The sequence below is a fragment of the Pleurodeles waltl genome, chromosome 11, assembly GCF_031143425.1.
Source record: "Pleurodeles waltl isolate 20211129_DDA chromosome 11, aPleWal1.hap1.20221129, whole genome shotgun sequence".
Classification (NCBI taxonomy): domain Eukaryota; kingdom Metazoa; phylum Chordata; class Amphibia; order Caudata; family Salamandridae; genus Pleurodeles; species Pleurodeles waltl.
In genome coordinates, this window is record NC_090450.1 from 861,230,872 (window position 1) to 861,258,164 (window position 27,293).

The 27,293-nt window shown below is 45.2% G+C and overlaps 1 protein-coding gene across 1 annotated transcript in view; it reads right to left on the reverse strand.

Annotated features, from left to right (window-relative positions):
- GRK3 (G protein-coupled receptor kinase 3) overlaps positions 1-27,293 on the reverse strand; it is a 1,092,546-nt gene that overhangs the window by 381,257 nt on the left and 683,996 nt on the right. Inside the window, exon 6 of the mRNA XM_069214703.1 lies at positions 1,890-1,951. Coding sequence (XP_069070804.1) covers positions 1,890-1,951 — 62 coding nt within the window. The remainder of the gene's footprint in view (positions 1-1,889; positions 1,952-27,293) is intronic.

A 27,293-nucleotide genomic window follows, 5' to 3' on the forward strand; every position in this document is an offset into this window, starting at 1 on the left:
ATCGTCCAGACTGGTACAATTATAGAAATGTCGTGTTTAGTAGGACTCATTTACAATGGCAGGTGGCCGTAATAGTGGTTCCAGTCGGCAGTTGAATCTGAAGGTACCTCATGAGCAATACCTTGGGCCCTGGCACTTGTTTGTTTATGAATTAAGCACTGTTTCCCTCATGTTAAGAAATGTGTATCTCAAGTTCGTAGATTAGAAAGCATTTTGAAAAACGTGTTTTTTTGCCTGAAGAACGGATTTAACTCTTCAGCTTAATAAATTGTTAGATGCATCACTTTAAATCTGAGTCTGAAAAGATATTAGAATCAGCTTAATTTATATATCATATATATATATTGAGGCTCAAAATGTGTAGAAAAAGGCAAACAATTCCTGTAATGACGGTGAATGTGTAAATAATGTACATAAATATCTTCTTTCTGCTCACCACTGTTTTAGAAAGCAACAGACCATAAGAAAGAAACCCCAGTTGTCATTTCTTGTCATTTAAACTGCATCTGCAATTATGCACAGTTTCCTGAATGTCACTTCGACTAGAGACTTCACACAAGCGGCCCATAATAAGGATATTATAAAAGCTTTTATACAAGCACCACAGGCAGCCATGTATTATTATATAAAGAATTAGAAACGGTTAACAGGGAATTATAGGGGTGTTTTGACCCAAGAATTCTAAGTGACATCAAATAGACAATAAGAGCGAAACCTGAGTTTTCTATGATGTCACTTAGAACCCCAAAGTGAAATGTATTCCCGTAGTTCACCCCTTACCCATCTCTAATGTTAATTTATATATGGCCCAGGGTAGCAATGGGACAGTCATACATAATATGGCTTCTCCTCCCTGTCTCAAATTTAACAAAAAATACATAGCCTCCTGCCACTCACCCAAACCACTCTCTGTGCCTTCCCTTCTATCCTCTTCAGTAGCCTTCTATCCAGAGATGCTCTGACACACTCCCAAAAAGCCCAGCCACAACAACCTGGAATTTCCTTTTTGATGTAGCATCAGTGAACAAGTTCTGTTAACCACTGTTTCAACATTGTAGGAGTAAATTTCGGGATTTAGAATCCAGGTGTTTACACTAATAGGTGTCTATGTGAGGCATATAAAACATGAAGAATTATATGACACTGAATTATGGAGATATTTTTAAGGAGGGTTTCTGAGTGACAATAAATAGAGAACGAGAGCTGTAATTTTATGTCATGTATGGCTCCCAAAATTATGTGCTCATGCTTTGAACTGCTATGCAGTGGCAGAGATGTACTTTTGGAGCCATTCATAACTTTGCCTCTCCGCCCTGTATCTTCACTTCCCACCCCTCCAGAAACTGTGCTCCCTGATTGGCAGTGTCGGTGAAGCCTGTCAGAGCAGTCTGGAAGCCCTTTGTGAACTAGCAACATTGGACAACACATCTTGTTAACAACTGTTACAACATGATAGCAGTCAATTACCAGTTTTAGAATCTGCCATTCATACTAGTGGCTCCTAATGAGAACCATGAGTAATAACTTTATATACGGTATGATAATTTTTATTTCTCTAAATCTACCATGCCTGCCCTTCTAATCTAGCTCAAACAAGGCTCTCCACCCCTCTTGTTCTTTGTGTCCCTATTTTACACTATTGCTGAATCTAAACAACAAACGATAGTGCTAGCATTCCAGGCACGCAGATTGGATAAGCAACCTCATCATTCCATCCAAGGTGCTAATAATAGGAAGATTAATACACTGGAGACCATTAAACAAGTGTTCTCTCTGGGAAAAAATAACTCTCTCTCCCCGCAACGTCTCCATTTTACAGCCACACTAAAGCACGTCTTTGAAGAACCGAAGTCAAACAATATTGCTTCACCAGAAGTGAGTTTTCATACCTTTCTATAAATTGGTCGAATATTTTGCCTCGGAGACTATCAGATATTTCTTCAATATATGGCTAAAAATAAAAAGAGCAGTATTAACAGTTTGCTAAATTAATTAGTAATCGTTAACCAACTATGATCTTTTACGTCCTTTACCTCCTAAATGTTGCAAATTAATTGCTTAAAGTAAAGTAATGCATGAACAGTATGGTGTTGTTACATTATACTTTTTTTCAAAAGCCCTGACATTTACCAACAAATGAACACTTGGCAATACTGCACAAGTTATGTTATGCTAGTGTATTTCTACCGCACATTCAACCAAAGCCATCTTTATTTAAATGAATTTATTTTTGTTTTTATTGAAAACGTTTTACATAACGTGAAAATGACCCTTGAGGGTATCAGAGCACTTTACAAATTGTAAGTAAAGAAGGAAGACGTTTATCAAACAAACAGCGTAAACAAGGACAGTAATATGTATAGGTTGTAGTAGTTTCAAGATGGGGAAGAGACCAACTCTAGGTCCAAACTGATAAATCAAACAAACAGGATTATAACAAGCTAGTGCTAAACAGGGGTATATACATTGTGTCATATCAGGGCCAAACGTTAGAGTTTGTGTATTCTGAAGCACAAATGTGTTCATCAATAGCATTTTGACTTATTTTTTGAATGATGCATTTGAGGGATTCTGTCTGAGTTGAGGAGGCAGGGAGTTCAAAATTCTCAGGGTAATACCCGAGAATGCTTGGTTGTAAGTTTTCTTTTGCAGAATTTTTGTGATTTCAACAATAAGGTACTGGTGCTTCTGGAGGATCTACAGCCACCAGATAATTCCAGCTTTGGTGTGAAGTACATCTGGGTGTTGAAGTGATGGGCTTAATGGGTCATGCAGGCAATTTTTAACTGTATTCTTGCCTCATTTGGGAGCCAGTTAAGAGATTTAAGATCAAGAGTGATGTGGCTGTTTCATTTAGATCCTGTGATGAACCTAGTGGCAGAGTTAACAGAGAACCTAAGTGGAGCAAACTTAGATCTAGGTAGGCCGCATAGGTTTGCACTTCCATAATCCAATCTGGAAATCACTAGCGCTTGAAAAAACGACTTAAAGTCGTTGAAGGGGAGGGCGGGTTTAATTTTTCTTATGATGTTCATCTGAAAACTAGCTCCTTTGATGGAGGTCTTGATTTGATCCTGCATCTTCAGGTTCTTGTCTGGCATTATCCCTAGTGATCTTGTGGAATCAAAAACGTGTGGTGGGCAGTTAAGAGCTGTTAGTGGCATTGAGGAGCATTTAAAGCAACAATTAAAGAGGCTGACCAATTTAGTGAGCAAGCACAAAAAAATATCTGAGTTTTCTTCTGAATTGGCTATGGTCTATTTTGGATAGTGGCAGATGATCTGAATTCCACTAACACATTGCTAACTATAACAGACTTCATCCTTAACAATGATCCAATTTGAACTGCAAAATAATCCTTTCGGAAGTAGATAAAGATCACAGGAGACTATGTGGCACATCATGAGTCAGTCCAAGTCAAGTAAAATGTTAGCTTGGGTCTATGTTGGACCTTGCCCTTGTGGCAGGTTCATCCCCTGACATTTTGTCTAATTCCTCCTATTTGTTCTGACCTCTTGCTGTTGGCTCTAGGAGTCTGAGCATTTTATCACTGCTGACCAGTGCTAAAGTGCAGGTGCTCTCCCATCTAAAGTTGATATGATTGGCTTATACCTATTTGGCATATTTAATTTACCTGTAAGTCCCTTGTACAGTGGTATCTCTATATCCAGGGCCTGTAAATTAAATGCTACTAGTGGGCCTGCAGCGCTGCTTGCGCCACCCACTGAAGTAGCCTTTCAAACCTGTCTCAGGCCTGCTAGTGCAGGGCCTGTGTGCACAGTTCTCTGCCACAGGGACCTGGCATCTAAATTTACTTGCCAGGCCCAGAACTCCCCTTTTAGTACATGTAAGTCACCCCTAAGGTAGGTCCTAGCTAGCCCTATAGGCAGGGTACCATGTATGTAGAAGGCAGGAATTGTGCCAGCTTGCGTGGCCTGTCCTGGTAGTGACAAACAGCCTAACTTGGTGTTGCACTACTGTGAGTGCTGCCTTCTCATAGGATCGCATTAGAAATGCCCTGCCTTATGTATAAGGGGTATTGTCTGATTTATGAGAGGAAGCGTAGGCATGTTTGGTATGGTTGTAATGGTGATGAGAAACGCTGCTTACTGGTGTAGGTGTATTTTTTATTGCTATTACAGAAATGCCACTTCTAGAAACTGAGCATTTCTCTGTGCTTATGACTCTGGTGTTTTGCAGCTTGACTCCAATCCACGTCTGGACAGATTGACAGTTGGGGCTATGTGCATACTTTTCAGACAGCCTGTACAGAGGGAGGGTGGAGGTGTCACAGAGGTACATCTTCATACTGAATAGTCTTCCTGGGCTGGAAGAAGGGAGAGGCGGGGCACACCTGCATTTGGAAAGGCTGTGCCCTGGCCTCACACAATAGGGTCGTTTACCCCCAACTGATGTTTGGAGCCTGTGCTGGAGGAGAGAGGGGGCACTCCCAGAACCAGCTGTAACTGGTTGGAACCTCCTCTCCCCTTCCATTGTAAAACACTGTAAAGACTGATGATAAGTACAGGGGAGTTTTCCCCACACATTGGAGACTCTTGAAGACATCTTGGAACTGGACAAAGAAAGCTGAAAGGACTCACCAGGAACCGCCATGGACTGCTGCTGCTGTGCTGACCTGTGACCTGCCTGGTCACTGTAAGGACTTGCCACTTGCTTGCATCCTCTTTGTGCTGGCCTGTTGCTGGGCCCCTCCACATCTGGGCCTCTTCCTTAGAGACTGCTCCACAGGGGCAGGGTGCTGTGGCCCCTGCAACCTTGTGAAGCACGAGGAGTGCTTCAATACTGGACAAAATTAGCGATTGGGAAAGCGCTGCTCCTTTTATTCTTTTAGCGCTTTGAAAAGCGCTCTACAGCTGTGGGGACATCACCTCTGCGACCCAGGCTCATTAGGAAGTGTAAAGCGATGTGTGAAGTGCTGGTGCGAGGGAGAAATCACCGCCACGACCCGGGCTGTGAACGGTGCAGTACCAGAGTCGTGCTGCTCTTTTGTGCCCCCGGGGCATGAGGAAAACTGCCCAAAAAGAAGATTGAAGCGAGCACGCTCCTATTGTGCCCCCGGGGTGAAGCGTGCTCCGAGGAGCACCCCCGGGGCTCAGACAGGCACCTACTCTGGTGCCTGCCCTCTCTCCGTCGGCTGGGTGGGCCGCCGGGTGTGGCTGGAAACATCGGGCAGGGAAGGAGGCCTTATCGGAGGCTCCCCTGTCCCACTGGGTCCCTTTCTCCTTGTTTTGGGAAAGGGCAGGGGAGGAGGAAGCCTCCCCCTTCCCCACCGGAGCCCCGAAGGAGTTATTGCAGGACCGCAGGCAGGGAGAAAGCCTTGCTGGAAGCCCCCCGCTGCGCCGGTCCCATTTTGGTAGCCCCTTGTGGGCTTGTGCCTTGTGTTGCTTCTCCCTCATTGGAGGGCCAGTGAAGGCCAGGGGGGCTCTCAGAGATCGCAGGCCCCAGGAGGGGCCATTATTAAAGCAGAGGGGGTGCGTGGTGCCCCCCTCCTTTCTTAATTATTTGCTGACTTTGGCCCTCCCTCGTGAGGGCCAGATGAGGCCCAAGGGGGCCCTCAGTGATCGCATGCCCCAGGAGGAGCCCATCATTAATGTAGAGGGGGTGCGTGCCGTCTCCCTCGTCCTTTGAACTCCTGGGAGGCCCCCGTTTGACTCAGAGGAGCACTGGGGGCCCATTTTCGTTCTGCAGGCACTGGAGGTACCTATTGCTCACACAGGTACTGCTAAAAGACCATATATACAACAAAGGTTCTTTTTAAAGACTTTATTGACTTATATGTTGCCTTCCTGTTTGATGATGTTTATATATGTGTAAGCAAATGTTCCTTTTATGGGCATAACATGCTAATAAGTTTTTCTGACTTGCCATACGTTTTATAATGTTCCTAATATGGGGGTTTATGATATTCCTATGACAAGTGCTTTGGTGTAAGATCGTGTTTCCTGACTACTGCTTATGTTGCAAAATACTAAGTATCCTGTGTGTTATATGTGACTACTGCTATTTTTGCAGAGTAACTAATATGTAACGTTCTGACAACTGCTAAGGTAGCAGAAGATTACTGATATGTGATGTTTGGTCTAATAATTGCGTTCTGTACAATACAGTATATTTTAACATAACTTGGTCTTGTGTTTCCTTTGTGGTGTGGATAGTGCGTCACGTGTGTTGTGTGTGTTGTGCAAACGCTTTACACATTGCCTCCGAGTTAGGCCTGACTTCTCGTGCCAAGCTACCAAGGGGGTGAGCAGGGATTATCTTGGACGTGCAACTCCCTTGCCCTGATTAGAGTGGGTGGGTTCTGCTTGGCTTAGGTGCTTACCCTAGCCAACCAGAAGCCCCATTTCTAACAGTCTGACACAGAGCAATAAAAACTTTTATAAAGATAATGGAATAAAGAGAAAATTCTAGACAGTTCATTACAAACCATTACAATTAAACCATATCATACAATTTAACAGCATTATATCCTCAAAAATGTATAATCAAGACAGAAATCTATTACACGTATTGAGGTGCATATCAATCAGATTGATTAATGATCCAATGTATTAGTTTAACAGCCACCACCATGAATCTCCCAACAGCATGGCTAACCAAACGGAGATGGTGATATATGGAATGAGGTAAGCCTTCCCTACATTATGAGGATAGTGCAAGTCAGCGAGGAGTTCCATGAGCACATAGAGAAATGAGGCTGAAGACTGAGTTCCTTTGTAACTTAATGGCATGCCAAGATGACCTGCAATCTTTATAATGTATGACAGGGGGTACTTGTAATCCAGTTAGATATACTGTTATATGTAGTTAGTTCCCTTTAATACAGTTTTTATATTTGTTGCAAATAGATATTAGAATCAGTTTATTACAACTCAGGTTTAAAAAAAAAAAAAAACACTAGTTCAGAATCTGTAGTGTGTCATCTTTCCTAAATGCTGCCATAAATACCGCCTTTTGCTTATCACTGTTAATCTAGAAATACAGGGTGTTAGAAATGGGTTCTTTGGTTGGCAGTCAGGTTACTCCCTGTCCAAGCACGGACCCTCACTCTAGTCAGGGTGAAAGAGAATCACCATCAGCTAACCCCTGCTCACCCCCTTGGTAGCTTGGCACGAGCAGTAGGCTTAAATTCAGAGTGCTAGATGTAAAGTATTTGTACCAACACACACGGTAACTTAATGAGAACACTACAAAATGACACAACACCAGTTTAGAAAAATAGAAAATATTTATTTAAACAAAACAAGACCAAAACAACAAAAATACACAATTCAAAAGTAAAGTTATCAATTAAAAGCAAAAACGCTAATGCTGTTACCGTGAAAATTTACCTTGGGTACATCAAAAATAACCCCGCATGGGTGAGTGTGCATCAAAAAGGGATTGCGATGCATTGATTTCACTCATGAGCGAGACCTTGAGTCGTTGCTCCTTTAGTCGGGTTGGCGTGTGTCGTTTCTTCTCTCCGCAGGAGAGCAATGCGTCAATCGGGTCAGCGCTCTCAGGTCCGGGCAGGCCTTGCGTCATTTTTGCACACCCAGCGGTGTTTGCCTCAGAAATTCAGCCGCACAATGGTCCAAAAACCAAGCAGCATGGGTTGCGATCTCACCAGCCTCCGTCAGCGATGCTGTGCCTCATTTCTCCAGCCGCGGGCTTCGATCTTCCGGTCGCAAAGCCGGTGGCACGACAATTTTTCAGCCGCAGATCAGAGTAGCATCAATCTTTTCCTCGCACGGCAAACTGTGCGTGGATTTCTCACTCTTGGGCTGCCAGCTTCTCTTCTCAGGGTCCCAGGAACTGGATGGGCACCACTTAGCAGAGAGAAGTCTTTGTTGTCCCTGAGACTTCAAACAACAGGAGGTAAGCTATAAATCAAGCCCTCGGAGATATTCACAAGAAGGAAGGCAACACAAAGTCCAGTCTTTGTCCTCTAGCACAGGCAGAAGCAGCAACTGCAGGTTAGCTCCACAAAGCACAGTCACAGGCAGGGCAGCTCTTCTTCCTCAGCTCTTCTCCAGGCAGAGATTCCTCTTGGTTTCCAGAAGTGTTCTAGAGTCTGTGGTTTTGGGTGCCCTTCTTATACCCATTTTGCCCTTTGAAGTAGGCCTACTTCAAAGGAAAGTCTCTCTTGATTGTGAAATCCTGCCTTACCCAGGCCAGGCCCCCGACCCACACCAGGGGGTTGGAGACTGCATTGTGTGAGGGCAGGCACAGCCCTTTCAGGTGTGAGTGACCACTCCTCCCCTCCCTTCTAGCACAGATGGTTCATCAGGAAATGCAGACTACACCCCAGCTCCCTTTGTGTCACTGTCTAGTGAGAGGTGCAACCAGCCCAACTGGCAAACTGACCCAGACAGGGAATCCACAAACAGGCAGAGTCACAGAAATGGTTTAAGCAAAAGAAATGCTCACCTTATAAAAGTGGCATTTTCAAACACACAATCTCAAAATCAACTCTACTAAAAGATGTATTTTTAAATTGTGAGCTCAGAGACCCCAAACTCCACATGTCTATCTGCTCCCAAAGGGAATGTACACTTTAATCATATTTAAAGGTAGCCCCTATGTTAACCTATGAGAGCACAGGCCTTGCTACAGTGAAAAACGAATTTAGCAATATTTCACTGCCAGGACATATCAAACACATTACTATATGCCCTACCTTAACCATACACTGCACCCTGCCCTTGGTGCTACCTAGGGCCTACCTTAGGGGTGCTTTACATGTAAGAAAAGGGAAGGTTTAGGCCTGGTGTTAGAAATTGGGTATTTGGTTGACAGGCAGGTTACCCCCTGTTCAAGCAAGAACCCTCACTCTAGTCAGGGTAAAAGAGAATCACCCTCAGCTAACCCCTGCTTACCCCCTTAGTAGCTTGGCAGAGCAGTAGGCTTAACTTCAGAGCTCTAGGTGAGAAGTATTTGTACCCACACACACAGTAACTTAATGAAAACACTACAAAAAACAAAACTAGACCAAAACGACAAACATCCAACATACACAAGTCAAGTTATGAATTTTTAAAGATTAAACTCAAAAATAGCGCTTAGAAACACAAAATGCTTCGATGAGGTGTTAACACGGCATCGTGATGGAGTCGTTCCCAATAAGCCGACACCAGTGGCGCCGAACACGGAGTCGCCTAGACCCCGAAGTACAGTACCTTTGGTGAAGAGTGAAACAAGTCGATGCGCGAAGTCGGGCATCGCAGCGTCTGTGCGAAACATTGAATCCGCGCACTTCGAGCGGCGTCGGTCACGACGTGGTGCGGCGACATCCACGGAGTCGTGGACTTCAGTGGGGCTGCAGCGGCGTCGGGCCTGCGAAGGTCGTCACGTTCCAGCGAAGATTACGGAGTCGGTTGTAGGCAGCGTCACCGGATTCAGCAGCGGCGGCGGTCCGAAGTCATCCGAAGCCGATTTCCTTGGACTTCCACCAGCTTTCCTTTTAAGGGCCCAGGGACTGGATAGGGCACCACTTGTCAGAGCAGGAGTCTCTCCAGAGACTCCAGGTGCTGGCAGAAAGAAGTCTTTGCTGTCCCTGAGACTTCAAAGAACAGGAGGCAAGCTCTAAATCACGCCCTTGGAGATTTCTTCACAAGATGGAAGGCACACAAAGTCCAGTCTTTGCCCTCTTACTCTGGCAGAAGCAGCAACTGCAGGATAGCTCCACAAAGCACAGTCACAGGCAGGGCAGCACTTCTCCTCAGCTCTTCTCCAGGCAGAGGTTCCTCTTGATGTCCAGAAGTGATCTAAGGTGTGTGGTTTTGGGTACCCTTATTATACCCAATTTCTCCTTTGAAGTAGGCCTACTTCAAAGTAAAGTCTCTTTTGAATGTGAAATCCTGCCTTGCCCAGGCCAGGCCCCAGACACTCACCAGGGGGTCGGAGACGGCATTGTGTGAGGACAGGCACAGCCCTTTCAGGTGTAAGTGACCACTCATCCCCTCCCTCCTAGCACAGATAACTCATCAGGAAATGCAGACTGCACCCCAGCTCCCTTTGTGTCACTGTCTAGAGAGAGGTGCAAACAGCCCAACTGTCAAACTGACCCAGAGAGGGAATCCACAAACAGGCAGAGTCACAGAAACGGTATAAGCAAGAAAATGCTTACTTTCTAAAAGTGGCATTTTCAAACACACAATCTCAAAATCAACTTTACTAAAAGATGTATTTTTAAATTGTGAGCTCAGAGACCCCAAACTCCACATGTCCACCGGCTCCCAAAGGGAATGTACACTTTAATCATATTTAAAGGTAGCCCCCATGTTAACCTATGAGAGGGACAGGCCTTGCAACAGTGAAAAACGAAATTAGCAATATTTCACTGTCAGGACATATAAAACACATTACTATAGGTCCCACCTTAACCATACACTCCCTGCCCTTCGGGCTTCCCAGGGCCTACCTTAGAGGTGCCTTACATGTAAGAAAATGGAAGGTTTAGGCCTGGCAAGTGGGTACACTTGTCAAGTCGAATTTACAGTTAAAAATGCACACACAAACACTGCAATGGCAGGTCTGAGACATGATTGCAGAGCTACTTATGTGGGTGGCACAACCAGTGCTGCAGGCCCACTAGTAGCATTTGATTTTCAGGCCCTGGCACCACCAGTGCACTTTACTAGGGGCTTACTAATAAATCAAATATGCCAATCATGGATAAACCAATCAACAATTTACACAGAGAGCATATGTACTTTAGCACTGGTTAGCAGCGGTAAAGAGCTCAGAGTTCAAAAACCAACAGCAACAGATCTGAAACAATAGGAGGCAAAAAGATTGGAGATGACCCTGCATAAACTAAAAAGTCCAACACCTGGCAAGTGGGTACAATTGCCAAGTCGAATTTACAGTTTAAAACTGCACACACAAACACTGAAGTGGCAGGTCTGAGCCATGTTTACAGAGCTACTAATGTGGGTGGCACAACCAGTGCTGCAGGCTCAATAGTAGCTTTTGATTTACAGGCCCTCAGCACCTCTAGTGCACTGTACTAGGAACTTACTAGTAAATCAAATATGCCGGTCATTTGATGAACCAATTACATACACATTTTGTATAGGAGCACTTGCACTTTAGCATTGGTTAGCAGTGGTAAAGTGCCCAGAATAACAAAAACAGCAAAAACAGAGCCCAGCACACATCAACAACCTGGGAAACAGGGTCAAAAAGTTAAGGGAGACCACGCCAAGGATGAAAAGTCTAACACAGGGCAAAAAGAAAAGTAATCTTTATTTATTTTTTTTATGTGCCCTTTATTCATGCTCTATGATCTATCTGCCTGGCAGCAGGTATTGTGATATCAGAACTGAACTGTAATAACTTATTATAGTTCAGCTGCTATGTCGATTCTGTATTACAGGTGACGGGGTGTCACAAGTCGCTTGTAGTGTGGAAATTACAGGCTGGCTTTTATAGAGACATCACAGGTTTCCATATATTATAAAAGAAGTTTTAAAGGAAGCTGAATGGCATGGTCTAAAATGGTTATGGTTTAAGACATGATTGGTGTACCCTTTTAAACACTCCAAATATAACTTACAGAAACAAAGTGCATATGGTAGCATGCAAGGAGAAAGTATCACAATTACAATAGTCACCCATAAGATTTCTATGTGTGAGATATTTATCTGAGGAGGACCCAAAAGTGATACTGAATTTAGTCAGTAAATCTCTCCTTAATTACTAATACAGTTTCAATCTACATGGTTTTGTTTTCAAAGGGAACTATGCTCTAACAGAGGCCTTCTTTAGTTATATTTCATCCTTTTCCAATGTATACTGTCAAGGAAAAAGTCTGCCAACCATTTGTGGTCTGTTTTAATCACACACAGAGTTGGACCCTGTTCGGGGTGGGGGGACACATGGCAATCAGGGGCTAATAGATCACAAACTTGGTGGACGGGGTCACTTGCCTCTGGTTTTTTTAGGTCCATCCTAATATGGCTATGCAATCTGGGTTCTTTCAGTACTTGACTTTTAGGGTAACAAGTGTGAGTGGTCAAAGGCTTCTCAGGAAGGTAGTACAAGGGGCAGAGAACGAGACAGCAACTCTAGAGTTGTTGACAGCAACCACCCACCTCTCGGATCTTGACACCGAAGGAAGTAGCACGGCAGGCCCTTGTTGGTGGTTGCCTGCCTTTGGCAGCTGCAGTCTCTAGGCAATAGAGGGTCCTCTGCTACAATGCTAATGATATCTTTGCCTACAGTCTATGGACAGCAGCAGAATATGTCACTGAAGCAGCCAGACAATATGCTAGTACTTAGAAGGATTCTGCCATTCACACTGTTGACCACATGAGACATGTTGAAGGTAGGGTGAGCTTCCTAGCTTGAGCGGGCATGGGTCACACTCCCAAAGACAAATCAGCTTCTTCTGGGTGCTCCAGACCCTGGCAACAAAGCTAAACTTCTCCTCCTGCTGCACAGTCTCTCCTCCTGCAGGCCCAGGCTTTTCCCTTTCTTCTCTGAGCATGCAGACAAGATTTCAGTTAGACTCAAAGCTTTTCTTGCATGTTGCAAAGACTTATGGTAATGTCCACTCACCTCTGGGAGACAGGCTGTCATGCAAACACTAGCACTGGATCATAACAGCTTTTAAAGTAATCTACAAAGCACTCCCTTGCTTGGTCAAGAAGAACATGGAACTGGAACAAAGAGGGATAGTTTGGATCTCACGTTATACTCATTTTCCAGCAAGGACATTTTGATCTACTCTCTAAAGTCCTGGGATCAGTTTGGGGGTTAAAAATATTTCCATTTAGGTACAATCGGTTTTCTGTAACCAACAATCTCTGCACCATAAGTCACTAGGGGTAAGCACTTGTCATATTAAACCTTTATCATAGGCAAGTAATCAGTTGTACTTTAAATGCCATTTGCAAAAGGACAGCATCATTCCTGACCAGCAGATTAGAAATATGCTTCTTGTCAAGTCTCAGTGTGTCCTCTCCACCAGATGGCAGAGTATTGTTCACATTTGTGCACATGATGAATTGAAAAGGATCCAAAACACACCCTTAGCAGGCACTTTACATGTAATGAAAATCATTGGAACAGTCATCTCTTGGGCTATACCTAACTTTGACAAACAAATTAGCATGCCCAGATTGGAGGATGGATGTGATGGTGGTGTCCACTCCCAATTGTAATGGTTCTTGCAATCAAATGCTGAACTGAAATCAATCACTGTTTGGTGTCAGCCCAAACCTGGAGACTACACAGATGAATCCTACATAGGATCTTGATGGTGGAGTCAATAAGTGAGATGTGGCGATCATTTTTGGAGATTGTTTCAGTCACAGCATTTGAAAATAGATTGCCTCCAAGTAATCGGTATGGACTGATACAGTCAGAGCCAGACTTTAGAGGTCTCTTCAGCGTAAAACCCCGGTTTTTGTACACTTGCATTAAGAACTTGAAAGAGATTTTGACCATCACCCAGAGAGGTAACCAAAGTAAACTGGTCACTGACCAAAAAATTCCCTTTATTTAGCAAACTAATCACTAGGAATACAGTTACACATCCTACAATGAGACATTCAATTAAACACAGACATTCAGCGGACTGCAATACATCTAATGTAATTTACAAAATAAAGTGCCAATGTGGCCTTCTATACATCAGTAAAACAGAAAGGAACATCAAAGTTCGAATCACGGAACATAAGAGCATGTTTCACAAGAAGAATTGCAACTCCAGTATGGCATCTTATTGGATAGAATGCAAACACACAATCTAGCCCCACTGTGGTTCTATGTTGAAGAAGTCATCAGAGCTAGACCCGAAACTAATGTATCCAGATTATTGTCATGGAGAGAAACCCAGTGGATTAGATGATTTGATACTCTAACCCAGACGGCCTCAACAACAAGTTGAGCTTGCTTGTTATTTGTAGTCTTTATTTATTTACGTATTTATTTATTTGCACTTCATCCCTTTTAGTTTGAGATATTCATGTCTTGGTTACATAATATCCATCTTCCTTAGTAGCACCGTTCACATAGGTGTTCCATTTTGAACCCAGGGCTTTGCATTTTAAAGCTTTTTTTGGCTATGCGTCGGGTATTCTGTTACACACATGGTATTGTTATAGTCACAATGTGCTTTTATACCTCAACAAGTGGGTAGTATGGTAAAAAAAAAAAGTATTTTTCTTCTGGTGTACAAGACTTTTGAACATGACAATTCATATTACACTGTTGTCACTGATCATATGTTGCACATATTGTATATGGCTGTGCTTTACATGGTTCATTTAACTATTGTTATATATGTGCCACTTTTTCTGTGTAGAATAACCAGCACTTACCCATTTTCATCCCGTTGTCTTAGATGCCAGTGTTGTGTCATTTATCAAATATATTTTCAAGATTGTGCATGTTGCTACTCACTGGTTTTGCACGCCAGCGTGTTTATAATCTGGAGACCATGGAGCACATCAGGCGAGCTGTTTTTTTTTTACTTTTTCAGAAACTCACCACAAAGTTTGTTCATAGATCCTTTGTGTTTATTAACTCCATCTACAGTCTTCTTTTTATGTTCACAAGTACTATCTAATCGGATCTTTAATTGGTATGCATCAGATGAGACGCGGCACAGATGCGCTCTGGACGGTTGCACACAGCGATTGCTAGGGGTTCTTTGAGGTCGGCGGGGGTAAGCCTATACCATAGTTAGGCGCAGCATCGGTGTTGTCGGAGACATGCAAGCACTTGCTGTTGGAGCTTATGTATATATATTTTTGGTTCACAGTCAATCACTTTGCTCCTCGACCAGCTGTGCTTTTAGTTGCAGGAAGTCAAGTACATTAGCGCGTCTGGGGGTGGGACGTTTCCCCTTTGCATTATTGGTATTGCACCGCTAACGCGTCACTAATTATCTCACTGAGTTAAGTTACTGCGCTGTGTCATTACGTTTTTATGTTTTTTTTCTAGCATACACAGAGGTGTATCATGTTATTATCCAGAGAGAACACTGCCTTCGGGCATTAGAGTATTGCATTCTCTCGCGTAAAGTGACAGTGATTAGCAAGTAACAGACAACAGTTTTTCCGTTATATAGCAAGATGGGAGTCATCATACCTACCGGCTGTGTTTCGGCACTTCGCAGAGCAGTTGCGCAGCATGAAAAGGGAGCACAGAGTACGAGTTTTTCACGTCTTGTGCTAAGCGCTTGTCATGTTCACGGATCTGAGGGCACTTTTCAGAAGGTTTAAAGCATGCGAGCACGTTTTCATAGAACTGCTCACATGCACTTGGAACTTCACACAGTGGACATTCTCTGAGCATGTTGTTTTTTTCAATAACAACATGACACCATAAAGTTCGTTGTCAGAAGAACTCTAAGCAGAAACAGCACGTTGTTGATACATGTGGCACTATGTCTAATATCCCTCATAGTTTCTCCTGTTTTTGCTTCCAGTTACCCCTGAAGGGACAACCTGGTCATGAAACGTATTGGGTTTTATACATTATCCACAGCTAGGAAGGGGATTCAAGAATGTATTTTTATGCAACTTTTGTGTTTTCAACAACAATACAACACGGACTGGTATCATTGTCGATACTGTTTGTCAGCCCTAGTGGCTTTACAATTACAACTGACCCCTCCTCCTGATGCCCACGCAACGTGCTGTGCTGCACACCCGTGCCCGCCCGCCTGTTCGCCACCAGTTCGCTGACGCCGAGTCCAGAGATGATTCACTGGATCTTGTGATCTGGAATTTCTGTGACTGAAATGAACCTGAAATGCTGAACGCTGAATCGCTGCATTGGAGGGATCTGGGGGCTTGTTGTAAGATCGGGAGAACCTGCGGGCCTTCCAAAAAGGTCCTATATGAAACCTTAGCTATTGTGGTGGCAATTAAATTGTCTCTTGTGCTCCATGCCAGCAGGGGATTTCAGGAGACACCTCCTATGAGCATACCTCCCGGTAATGTCCCAGAACTGACAATAATCTGAAGGGGTTCTCTGTGTTCGCTGGCATTGGGGGCACTAGCCTTTAGTTCTCACTGTTGGAGAGGGAACTTGAAGGGGCCTAGTGGTAAGCAGCTGGAATCGCCTGTTCAGGATGGAGACGGCAATGCGGCAGCATAGCTTTAGTCTTTTTATTTGGGTGCAGCAGGAGGAGGTAAGTGAATTCAGTTTTCTTTATTCTGTTGTTGGCTGGAAAACCTCGTTGTGCTTCGTGCCAAGGCCGGCCAGTGATGCCTCCTCCTAGGAACAAGTGAGTCAAATTCCTGGATGCTAGAAAAAGTAAAATAAATGGTGGGGTACCAGGTAACAGGTCGGAAACAAGGGACTCGAAAGAACGCAAGTCTATTGTATCCCTTCATGATGATGAGATATCCCAGGGGTATGGGGAACTCTCTGTGGTAGCTGGAAATGTGAAATCGTCAGCCAAAATTTTAGCTGACTCAATAAAGGGATTTTAGGGAAGCATTTCCAACTGTCTGAATTATAGGTCTCTGAAAAGGGAAGGATATGCATCTTTCTTGGTAGGTGGGTCGCTAGAGTCTTTTGATACCCAGGAAAAGATAGAGTTAAATTTGAGTGGAAATGCTGGAACAATATACCCACATCTTACCTCCTCGACCTATTTGTTCCGACAATCCAAACTGAGCTTTTTCAAGCTCTGAAGAAAGGACTGGGGTAGTGGAGTGTCTATAGGAGAGTATAAGTAGTAGGACAGGACCCGTTAACAGTCGGCCCCAGAATGTGCTGACGGCTATGCCTGACATGGCTGGTGGGCTGCCTTATGGTGGGGCTCAACTGACACTAACCTCTTCAGTGGCGAACATTGATTCTTCAGGAATTGCTAATTCACCAATGTTAGATGTGCTCTTATTAATACAGAAAACACTACAAGGCCTACTAGAAGCCTACCCAGCCACAAATGAGTCTCTGAAATTGGAGGCCAGCTGCTAAAGAATATTCTATCTGAGCTAAAATCTATAAATTCCTGTATTCCTTCACTTGTGAGTCCAGTAGCCTTGCACACTTTGAAGTTTGGTAAGGAGGTTTTGGTGCAAGGGGGAGCACAGGGGAACACTACTGAGTATGTTTCAAGAAGACCTATGCTATTGAGAAGATGGAATCATAGGTGGGCCATGGACTGGCCCTTAGGGAGTCTTAACGTGAGGAAAGTCAGGAGTAAGGGGAAAAAGCCAAAACATCTCCCCAAGAAGCCTAGGCTAGTGGTAAATCAGGAGATCTCAATCTGCAAAGAATCAACAAGACAAAATGAGAGCATGCTCAAGGGAAATGGGTGTGATAAAGAGTCAAGGGTAGTGTAAATTAGGTTACCCCCTAAGTTTCAGTGAGGTCCAAGGTCTATAAGCAAAGGACGTAGCATTCGAGGCAATAAAAAGTGAACTAAGAACCCCAATGGAACTGAGAATCTGGCTTGTATACTGGTGAGTAATCCCTCTACGCACATCAAAAGGAGCCCAAAGACTATGGAGTATCAAGATGTCCCATTTATTCATCACAGAGACTAAGAAACTGCCCATGGTCAGGCCCTAATCCCCCATAGGGCCCCACAGCAAAGTTTTTGGATATGGATGTGACCTGGAAGGGAAAAAAAAACAAGAAAATGGAAGCCACTGAATTGGTCTAATTTGTTAAGAGCTTTCTCAGCCTGTAGGCATTAGAGGAGTTAACTACAGGGGATATAGACCAAGTAGCCTTTAAAGAGACTAAAGAAGGAAGAGACATTTCAAAAGTTACTTTCAATTCTGCAGTTTTCATAGGCTTCATTTTTGGGGCTAGTGAGGAGCTTAATAAACTAGGCCTAAGAATTGTGCCTGTAACCAAGGTTGAAAACATCCAACGTGAACTGCCCTTTCTGGCCAATCACACAGGTCTTAATTTGGTGCAAATAAACATGGTTATTGCAGCCCTCCCTCCTGTTTGGTGGGTTATAACAGGGGTTCCCTAGAAATAACTGTCCCCTTCCACTCTTGACAAGTAATGCTAGATCGAATCCCACTTTGCAAAAGATTTGTGCATCTAAGCGCTTTCGGGGAGAGCATTTGATCTTGTGGAGAGGATTAGGTAGATGCCTAACCTGCCACCTGGGGAGTTGTCTCCTGGAATGTTCATGGTTTAGGAAACTTCATTAGAACAGTTGATCTCACTAGAATTTGGGAGGAAAATGTGATAATCTATTTACAGGAGACCTGGATGGCGGCTGCTCAAATTCAATTGAGTGGTTATACGCAATTTGTAAAAGGGGGAACAAAATCAGGAACTGGGTGGGTAAAAGGTAGGTTAATGATGGTGTTATCAACCAAATGCATTTGAGGAGCAAGAGTAATACAGACAAGCAGTAATTGGCACCTGGCATGCTATCTGGACTTGTAGGACAAATGCAATAAACCTAATAGTTCAATAATTGTCAACATCTATGAAAATTAGAGTGAGACCTGAAAAGAGATGTGGGAGGTCTATCAGAGGGATCTGATGGTATTTGTTGGAGGACCCAGGATCCCCCTCCCCCAATTCTCCTAGTATGAGACTTCAATCATCGCTTAGACCCTGCCTGGTTGGTTGCAGTGACATGCTTGAAGGCTATGGAATCCCACATGCACATTTCTCTAATTGGATCCAATCTAAGAATGATCTGTAATTTGTAATATTCCTTTCTGCGCTTGGTTTTGTGTGCTTAAATGGACGGTTTAGGGACGACATACTGGTGGCTTAAACATTTTGTCATGGAGAGAAAACCTGCTCTATTGTCTATGGCCCTCATCATGACCCTGGCGGTCTGAAGACTGCCAGGGCCGCTGTGGCATTGTCACCACTGACGGGCCGGCAGCGAATACTGCCACATTAGGAGTTTGGTGGCTAGGCCAAAGCCAAACCGCCGAGCCTCCACTGTCTAATCATATTACCACATTCTGCCGGGCTGGAGGTGAGCACCTCCAGAATGGCAGATGGCATGATACCGCTAGTGGTATCACAACGCAGGAGACCGCCAGCATTTTTTTGGTGGTCGCACTGCCAGAAAAAGCTGGGGGTCTTTCGCCAGGATACACACACACACACGTCCACATACCTGCACACATACACTCACACGCTTCTACACACAAACATCCCCCCACTCACCCACGCAAACACAACATACACACCCATTTACACTGACAAACATACACAAACACTTCACTCACACACGCATTCAGTCACCCCTCCCCATGCACAGACATACATTCACATACCCCCTGCACTGCATACATGCACTCATCCCTCTCCCCATCCATGCACCCCCCTCCCTGTCCACACACAATCACTCACACACACAGACACGCACCCACAAACAATCTCCCCTCCCCCTGCATTCACAACATTCACACATGCACTCACACACACTCACACACACCCCTCCCCTGTCAGATGATCCACTTATCTCGTTTGTTGAGGATGGCATCCGGGAATGGATGGGTCCTGGCATTTCCACCGCCAGCAGTGCCTCGCCATCTGGACACGCCACACTGTATTACGGGTTGTAATACTGTACGGTGTGCGGTCTCTTTTTGGTGTGGCAGTACTGGTGGCGGTACCGCCTCTACACCGCCAACCGCCAGCACGACTTGTCTAGGAATTCCACCCGATTTTGGGCAGAGGTCAGAGATCAGTGGTATTAGGGCGGTCTTAAGACCACCAGCACTGGCTGTATTTTGGCGCCCATGAAAGACCACCAAAGTCGGGATGAGGATCTATATGTTTATGCAGACGTGGTTTTTAGACATCTCTGCAAGCTTTCAGGTATTACGATTAAGGGGTAGTGACGATTGGGGCTTGAAAACAGCCATTTCTGCAGCTCCCTACCAAACAGAATGCATGTTATCGATGGAAGTAGCCTATTCAAAGTGTTTAACAACACAAATCAATGAAAGATATATATCCCAACTGATGCAATTCCAAACGTCTAAAGATTTGGACTTTATGGAGGTCTTAGGGCCGAAAATCCTAGCATGGCACTAGGAAACTATACAAGAGGCAGTGAAGTGGCTGACCCCTATTGTCAGGATATGTAACAAGGAGGCTAAAAGTGATAACCCTAGCTGGCCCTTAAAACAACTGTGGTTTGATAAAGAGTGCTTAGTTGAGGAAAGCAGGGAGGGTGAGGCACTCTAAAGTTAACTCCAGAGCTAGAAAGGGTTACGTTAACATGAAGCAGGAGTGTGAGGCCCTGATTAGGGCTACAAACCAGACCTTTTACCAATCTAACTGGGACCTCATGGATTAGTACCCTTCAGGATAAAGATACGGTTAAATTCTAAAAGTTAGTCCAGAGGAGGTGCAGTAATTTGATTTCTCCCCTAATGTGCACAGTCCCAGAAAATGCTTGGGTAATCTATCTAAGCAACATACATAAGGTGGGGGAGATAACTGCGACAGATTATTGGTCCCAGTGGGAAGAGGATTCTTTGTACTCTGTTTTGGATGTCCAGAGTAATTTTTGCTCGATAAGCCAGCTCGATGTGGGTGCTAAATTGTTCTAAACGACAATCCTTATTTCTCTTAAGAATAAGACTGAGTACAACTATGTGGTCCCTGTGGAGGAAGGTGGTCTCAAGCAAGGGCATTCTATGGTTGATTAATGTTTCAGCTTGTGGGACCTGAAGCATAAGGCGGCGGAAACACCAGGGAATGTGCACTGTTGTTTTGTTGATTTTAGCTCGGCCCTCGACCTGGTGGATCAAATTGTCTTTTGGGATGAGCTGCAGCAACTGAAAATTCCCTCCAGCTTACTGGTAATCTTTCAGGAATTGCACTCGTAGAATTGGGCTAAGGTTGAACTTGATTTAAATGGGGCCCTGTGGAAAAGAATACCTTTATAAAACGGGCTAAGGCAGGAATGTGTTTTGGCACCTAGGTTGTTTTCCCAGTTCCTTGCTAACCTCCCAGGTGATCTTGCTTCTACCAACTCCTTTTCTCCAAAATTGGGGGTAGGCACATTTAATGCCTCCGTAATGCAGATGGTCTGGCTATTTTTGATTTGATCACTGTAGGCTTACAGCAGAAATTGACAAGAATTAGTAGTTATTACGAAGATAACAAACTTAAGGTAAATATGAAAAAAAAATAGACTTGGGAAAAAATTTAAACCGTTCAAATGATATTTGGGAAATAGGAAGGTGGAGATATTAACCTTGTATAGATAATTAGGTATGATATTTACTAAGAACTTGAACTAGACACTACATAAAGAGTCAGTGGAGATGCGGGCAGCCTCAATAATAGGACAATTAATATGACTTAAGAATAGCTTTGGAGGCCCCTTGAGGAGTCTCCTTTTACTGCTTACTAAGCTTTAGTACCTGCTCAATTCCTATATGGGGCAGAGTTACTGACCCTAAGTATGGAGGCAAACTGGGAGAAGTGCGAGGCCAAATATTTGAAGAAACAGTCAGTATAGATGTGATACGCCCATTAATAAGCAATTCAAACGCTCTATAAACATCGTTTATCAAACCTGTATTGGCTCTGTTTCCATTCAAACAGTGAAACTGCTCATATTTCTTGTGGGCACTCTTTCACTTAAGTTCAGTTATACGAGTTATTGAAATTAATTTCCCTTTTCAGTGCATTTTGTGGTAGTAACAGCTTCTCTAGAAATACGGCTTTACTTTCACCAGTAAATGACCTGGATATCTTAAAGTATTCTCATTTTTCTATTTCTGGTAAAGCATAGATAATGAAACCAAGTCCAGTTTAGGCTACACTCTGCCATGAGATTAAATATCACTTTCCTTTGCTTCTCCTAATTGACAATACCTAGTGAAAATACACATACCACTTTGCCAAAAATATAGCCCCAGATTGAAAAACATTATACACCAAAGAGTTTTGTCTATGCGTTAACATTTACTTTTCGTTAGCTCACCCTGTGACGGGAAACATATGTGTTGCCAGGCATAGGTCTCCCTTGTAATTCAGTGTTAAATTTATTAAAATAAGCATTAAATAGTCAGAGGCACATCAAGTAGTTGTCTATAGTGAGAGAACAATAGGGTGATGGAAGTCACTTTCAAAGTTTGGCCAAAATACCATATCATCAAGGAGCTTGCTCAGTTACATTGACTTCCAGCGGGAAGGGTGTGAGGGTTCCTTACTCAGACCATGACTGTGTTAAACAAAGCTGTAACTATGTAGGGGAAGGCCTGATGTCTCTTCAAAAATCTGTAGGGGAAAAAAAATTATCTTATCATGAACACTGTTAGAAATGGGTTTTTTGGTTGGCAGTCAGTTTACCCCCTGTCCAAGCAAAAGCCCTCACTCTAGTCAGGGTAAGTCACACACAATCCAAGATTATCCTGTGCCCACCCTCTGGTAGCTTGGCACGAGCAGTCAGGCTTAACTTAGAAGGCAATGTGTAAAGTATTTGTGCAATAAATCATACAATACCACCATGTAGCACCACAAAAATACACCACACAGTGTTTAGAAAAATATATAATATTTATCAGGATAATTGTAGGTCAAAACGAATAAAGTTGCAATGTGAATTTGTAGAGATATCACTGAAAAGTGATATAAAGTGTCTTAAGTCTTTAAAAAGCAAACAAAGTCTCTTTCAAGCACAAAGTACCTGGTTTGGAGTGGAAAATCTCCTCAGAGGGCCACAGAAGAAGAGATACGTGGAGAAAGGGTGTGTGCGTCGATTTCTCCCCAGCACACACGGACTTGCGTCGTTATTTTTCACACGGGGAAGTCGTGCGTCGTTTTCTGGCGCGCGGACAGTCTCTTTCTGTGGATCGCGGGGATTACCAGATGTCCCGGGTCTGTGCGTGGATTTTCCTGCTTGTTTTACGGCTGCGCGTCGTTCTGCGGGGCTGCGCGTCGAAATTTCGATCTCACGGCAGGCGTCGCGTTGATTTCTCCTCTGGAGGTCAGGCGGCGTAGTCCTTGCCAAGCCGTGCGTCGAAGTTCCGGTCGTCCCGAAGGCGTCGCGTCGATCAGCGTCGGTGTGCGGCGTTTTTCTCGCCGCGGAACAAGCTGTGGGTCGAACATTTTGGCACACGGAGCGTCCAAGTGAAAAAGAGAAGTCTTTTTGGTCCTGAGACTTCAGGGAACAGGAGGCAAGCTCTATCCAAGCCCTTGGAGAGCACTTTCACAGCCAGACAAGAGTTCAGCAAGGCAGCAGGCCAACAGCAAGGCAGCAGTCCTCTGTAGAAAGTAGACAGGTGAGTCCTTTGAGCAGCCAGGCAGTTTTTCTTGGCAGGATGTGGTTTCTGGTTCTGGTTTCTTCTCCAGCAAGTGTCTGATGAGGTAGGGCAGAGGCCCTGTTTTATACCCAAATGTGCCTTTGAAGTGGGGGAGACTTCAAAGAGTGGCTAAGAAGTGCACCAGGTCCCCTTTCAGTTCAATCCTGTCTGCCAGGGTCCCAGTAGGGGGTGTGGCAGTCCTTTGTGTGAGAGCAGGCCCTCCACCCTCCCAGCCCAGGAAGACCCATTCAAAATGCAGATGTATGCAAGTGAGGCTGAGTACCCTGTGTTTGGGGTGTGTCTGAGTGAATGCACAAGGAGCTGTCAACTAAGCCCAGCCAGACGTGGATTGTAAGGCACAGAAAGATTTAAGTGCAAAGAAATGCTCACTTTCTAAAAGTGGCATTTCTAGAATAGTAATATTAAATCCAACTTCACCAGTCAGCAGGATTTCATATTACCATTCTGGCCATACTAAATATGACCTTCCTACTCCTTTCAGATCAGCAGCTACCACTTCAATACTGTATGAGGGCAGCCCCAGTGTTAGCCTATGAAGGGAGCAGGCCTCACAGTAGTGCAAAAACGAATTTAGGAGTTTTACACTACCAGGACATGTAAACTACACAGGTACATGTCCTGCCTTTCACCCACACAGCACCCTGCTCTAGGGGTTACCTAGGACACACATTAGAGGTGACTTATATGTGGAGAAAGGGGAGGTTTAGGCTTGGCATGTACTTCTAAATGCCAAGTCGAGGTGACAGTGAAACTGCACACACAGGCCTTGCAATGGCAGGCCTGAGACAAGGGAAAGGGGCTACTTAAGTGGGTGGCACAACCAGTGCTGCAGGCCCACTAGTAGCATTTAATCTACCGGCCCTATGCACATAGAGTGCACATTACTAGGGACTTATAAGTAAATTAATAGTCCAATCAGGTATGATTCAAGGTTACCAAGTTTTAAGGGAGAGAGCATATGCACTTTAGCACTGGTTAGCAGTGGTAAAGTGCGCAGAGTCTAAAAGCCAGCAAAAGCAGTGTCCAAAAAGTGGAGGGAGGCAGGCAAAAAGTTAGGGGTGACCACCCTAAGGCTGTCAGGTCTAACATGTGTCCCCCCCAGCTGAAAGTGGGGAGAGCTACCCAACCTCCTGGGAGCTCTCATCGCTAAGGCGGAAGTATCTGGAGAGACCATCAGCATTGGCGTGGTCAACCCCTGGGCGATGTCCCACCGTAAAGTCCATCCCCTGTAGGGAAATGGACCACCTCAGGAGTTTTGGATTCTCACCCCTCATCTGCATGAGCCATCTGAGGGGCCTGTGGTCTGTCTGAACCCGGAAGTGAGTCCCAAACAGGTAGGGTCTTAGCTTCTTCAGTGCCCAGACAACAGCAAAAGCTTCTCTCTCAATAGCACTCCACCTCTGTTCCCGTGGTAATAGCGTTCTGCTAATAAAGACTACTGGTTGGTCTAGGCCCTCCTCATTTAGCTGTGCTAGGACTGCCCCTATGCCATGCTCTGAAGCATCTGTCTGCACAATAAATTCCTGGGAGTAGTCAGGGGCCTTGAGCACGGGGGCAGTGCACATGGCTTCCTTCAGGGAGTCAAAGGCTTTCTGACAAGCCTCTGTCCAATTCACCAACCTAGGTTGTTTCTTGGAAGTGAGTTCTGTCAAGGGTGACACAATGGTACCATAGCCCTTGACAAATCTGCGGTAGTATCCTGTGAGGCCTAAAAAGGCTCTCACCTCAGTCTGAGTTCTAGGTGGTTGCCAGGCCGTGATAGTTTCAATCTTGGCCTGGAGTGGCTGCACCTTGCCACCACCCACTAGGTGTCCCAAGTACACCACGGAACCCTGCCCAATCTGGCACTTACTAGCCTTGATGGTCAGGCCTGCCTGTTGCAGGGCCTGAAGCACCTCCTTGAGGTGGAGCAGGTGTTCCTCCCAGCTGGAACTGTAGACAGCTATGTCATCCAGGTAGGCTGCACAGAAGGCATCCTTGCCAGCCAGGACCCCGTTAACCAACTGTTGGAAGGTAGCGGGGGCATTTTTAAATCCAAACGGCATCACCCGGAACTGGTAATGGCCATCGTGGGTTGAAAATGCGGATCTTTCTTTAGCCCCCTCAGTCAGGGCGATCTGCCAGTACCCTGAAGTAAGATCAAACGTACTCAGGAACTTGGCAGCGCCTAGCCTGTCAACGAGCTCGTCAGCTCGGGGGATGGGGTGAGCATCAGTCCGTGTGACTGAGTTGAGACCCCGATAGTCCACACAGAACCGGAGTTCTCGCTTCGCACCTGGGGCAGTAGCCTTAGGGACCAACACCACTGGGCTGGCCCAGGGACTACTGGATTTCTCGATAACCCTTAGAGGTAACATCTTGGTGACCTCCTCCTTGATGCTGGCCTTCACCTTATCTGATAACCTGTAAATTTTGTTCTTCACAGGGAGACTGTCACCGGTTTCAATGTCATGAACACAGAGGTGGGTCAGTCCAGGAGTAAGGGAGAACAGGGGGGAGAACTGCTCCAACAGCTCATAGCATTCTCCTTTCTGGTTTAGAGTCAGGGAGTCAGAAAGAATGACCCCTTTCACTGACCCATCACCTTCTTGGGCAGAGAGGAGGTCGGGGAGAGGTTCACTCTCCTCTTCCATTCCTTCATCTGTGACCAGAAGCATGTTGACCTCAGACCTCTCAAAATGAGCCTTTAGTCGGTTAACATGGAGCACCCTTAGGGGGTTCCTAGGGATTTGGAGGTCCACTAGGTAAGTGGCCTCCCCTTTCCGCTCCTTTACTTCAAATGGGCCAGACCAGCGGTCCTGGAGAGCTCTAGGCTCTACTGGCTCCATTACCCACACTTTGTGTCCAGGTTGAAACTCTACCAGGGTGGCCTTCTGGTCATACCAGCGTTTCATTACCTCTTGACTGGCCTCAAGGTTACTTTGGGCCTCTTTCCAGAAGCGGGTCATCTGGTTGCAGAGGGCCAACATGTAGCTGACCACATCCTGAGGGGGTGCCTTTGGAGCTTTCTCCAACCCCTCCTTGACAATGCTTAAGGGTCCCCTGACAGGGTACCCATAGAGAAGCTCAAAGGGACTGAACCCCACCCCCCTCTGGGGGACCTCTCTGTAAGCAAAGAGAAGGCATGGTAAGAGGACGTCCCACTTACGCCTCATGGCCTCAGGGAGGCCACCAATCATGCCTTTCAAGGTCTTGTTGAATATCTCCACAAGACCATTAGACTGGGGGTGATAGGGTGTGGTGAACTTGTAGGTTACACCACACGCATCTCACAGAGACTTCATGTATGCAGACATGAAGTTAGTGCCTCTGTCAGACACTATCTCCTTTGGGAATCCCACACGGGTAAATATCCCCATCAGAGTTCTGGTCACCACCGGTGCAGTTACGGTCCTCAGAGGGATTGCCTCTGGGTAACGGGTGGCATGGTCCACCAAAACCAGGATGAACCTGTTGCCTAAGGCAGTTTTGGGGTCCAATGGTCCAACAATGTCGATGCCCACCCTTTCAAAGGGGGTGCCAACGACAGGAAGTGGAATCAGGGGGGTTTTAACCCTTTTTCCTGCTTTACCACTGGCCTGGCAGGTAGGACAAGATCTGCAGAACTTATCTGAGTTTGTCCTCATTCTGGGCCAATAAAAGTGGGTGACAAGCCTGTCAAAGGTCTTGCCTTGCCCCAAATGTCCTGCCAGGGGAATGTCGTGAGCCAGACCCAGTAGGAAGGTTCGGTAACACTGGGGGACCACCAGCGTACGCGCTGCCCCAAAGGCCGGAACCTTAGGCTCACTGTAGAGGAGATCATTCTCCCAATATATGTGGTGATCGCCAGAGGCTTCACCTGCCGCCTGGTCTGAGGCTTGCTTCCTCAGACCCTCCAGAGTGGGACATTCTTTCTGCGCCTTGCAGAATTCCTCCCTGGTGGGTCCACCCTCAACTTGCCAGCCAGCAAGCTCAGGTAGGTCACCTAGGGTGGCAATGTCTTCCCCAGTTGGCTCAGGAGCCCCCTCCTCAGGAGGCCCGTCAACCACTGCGGGAACT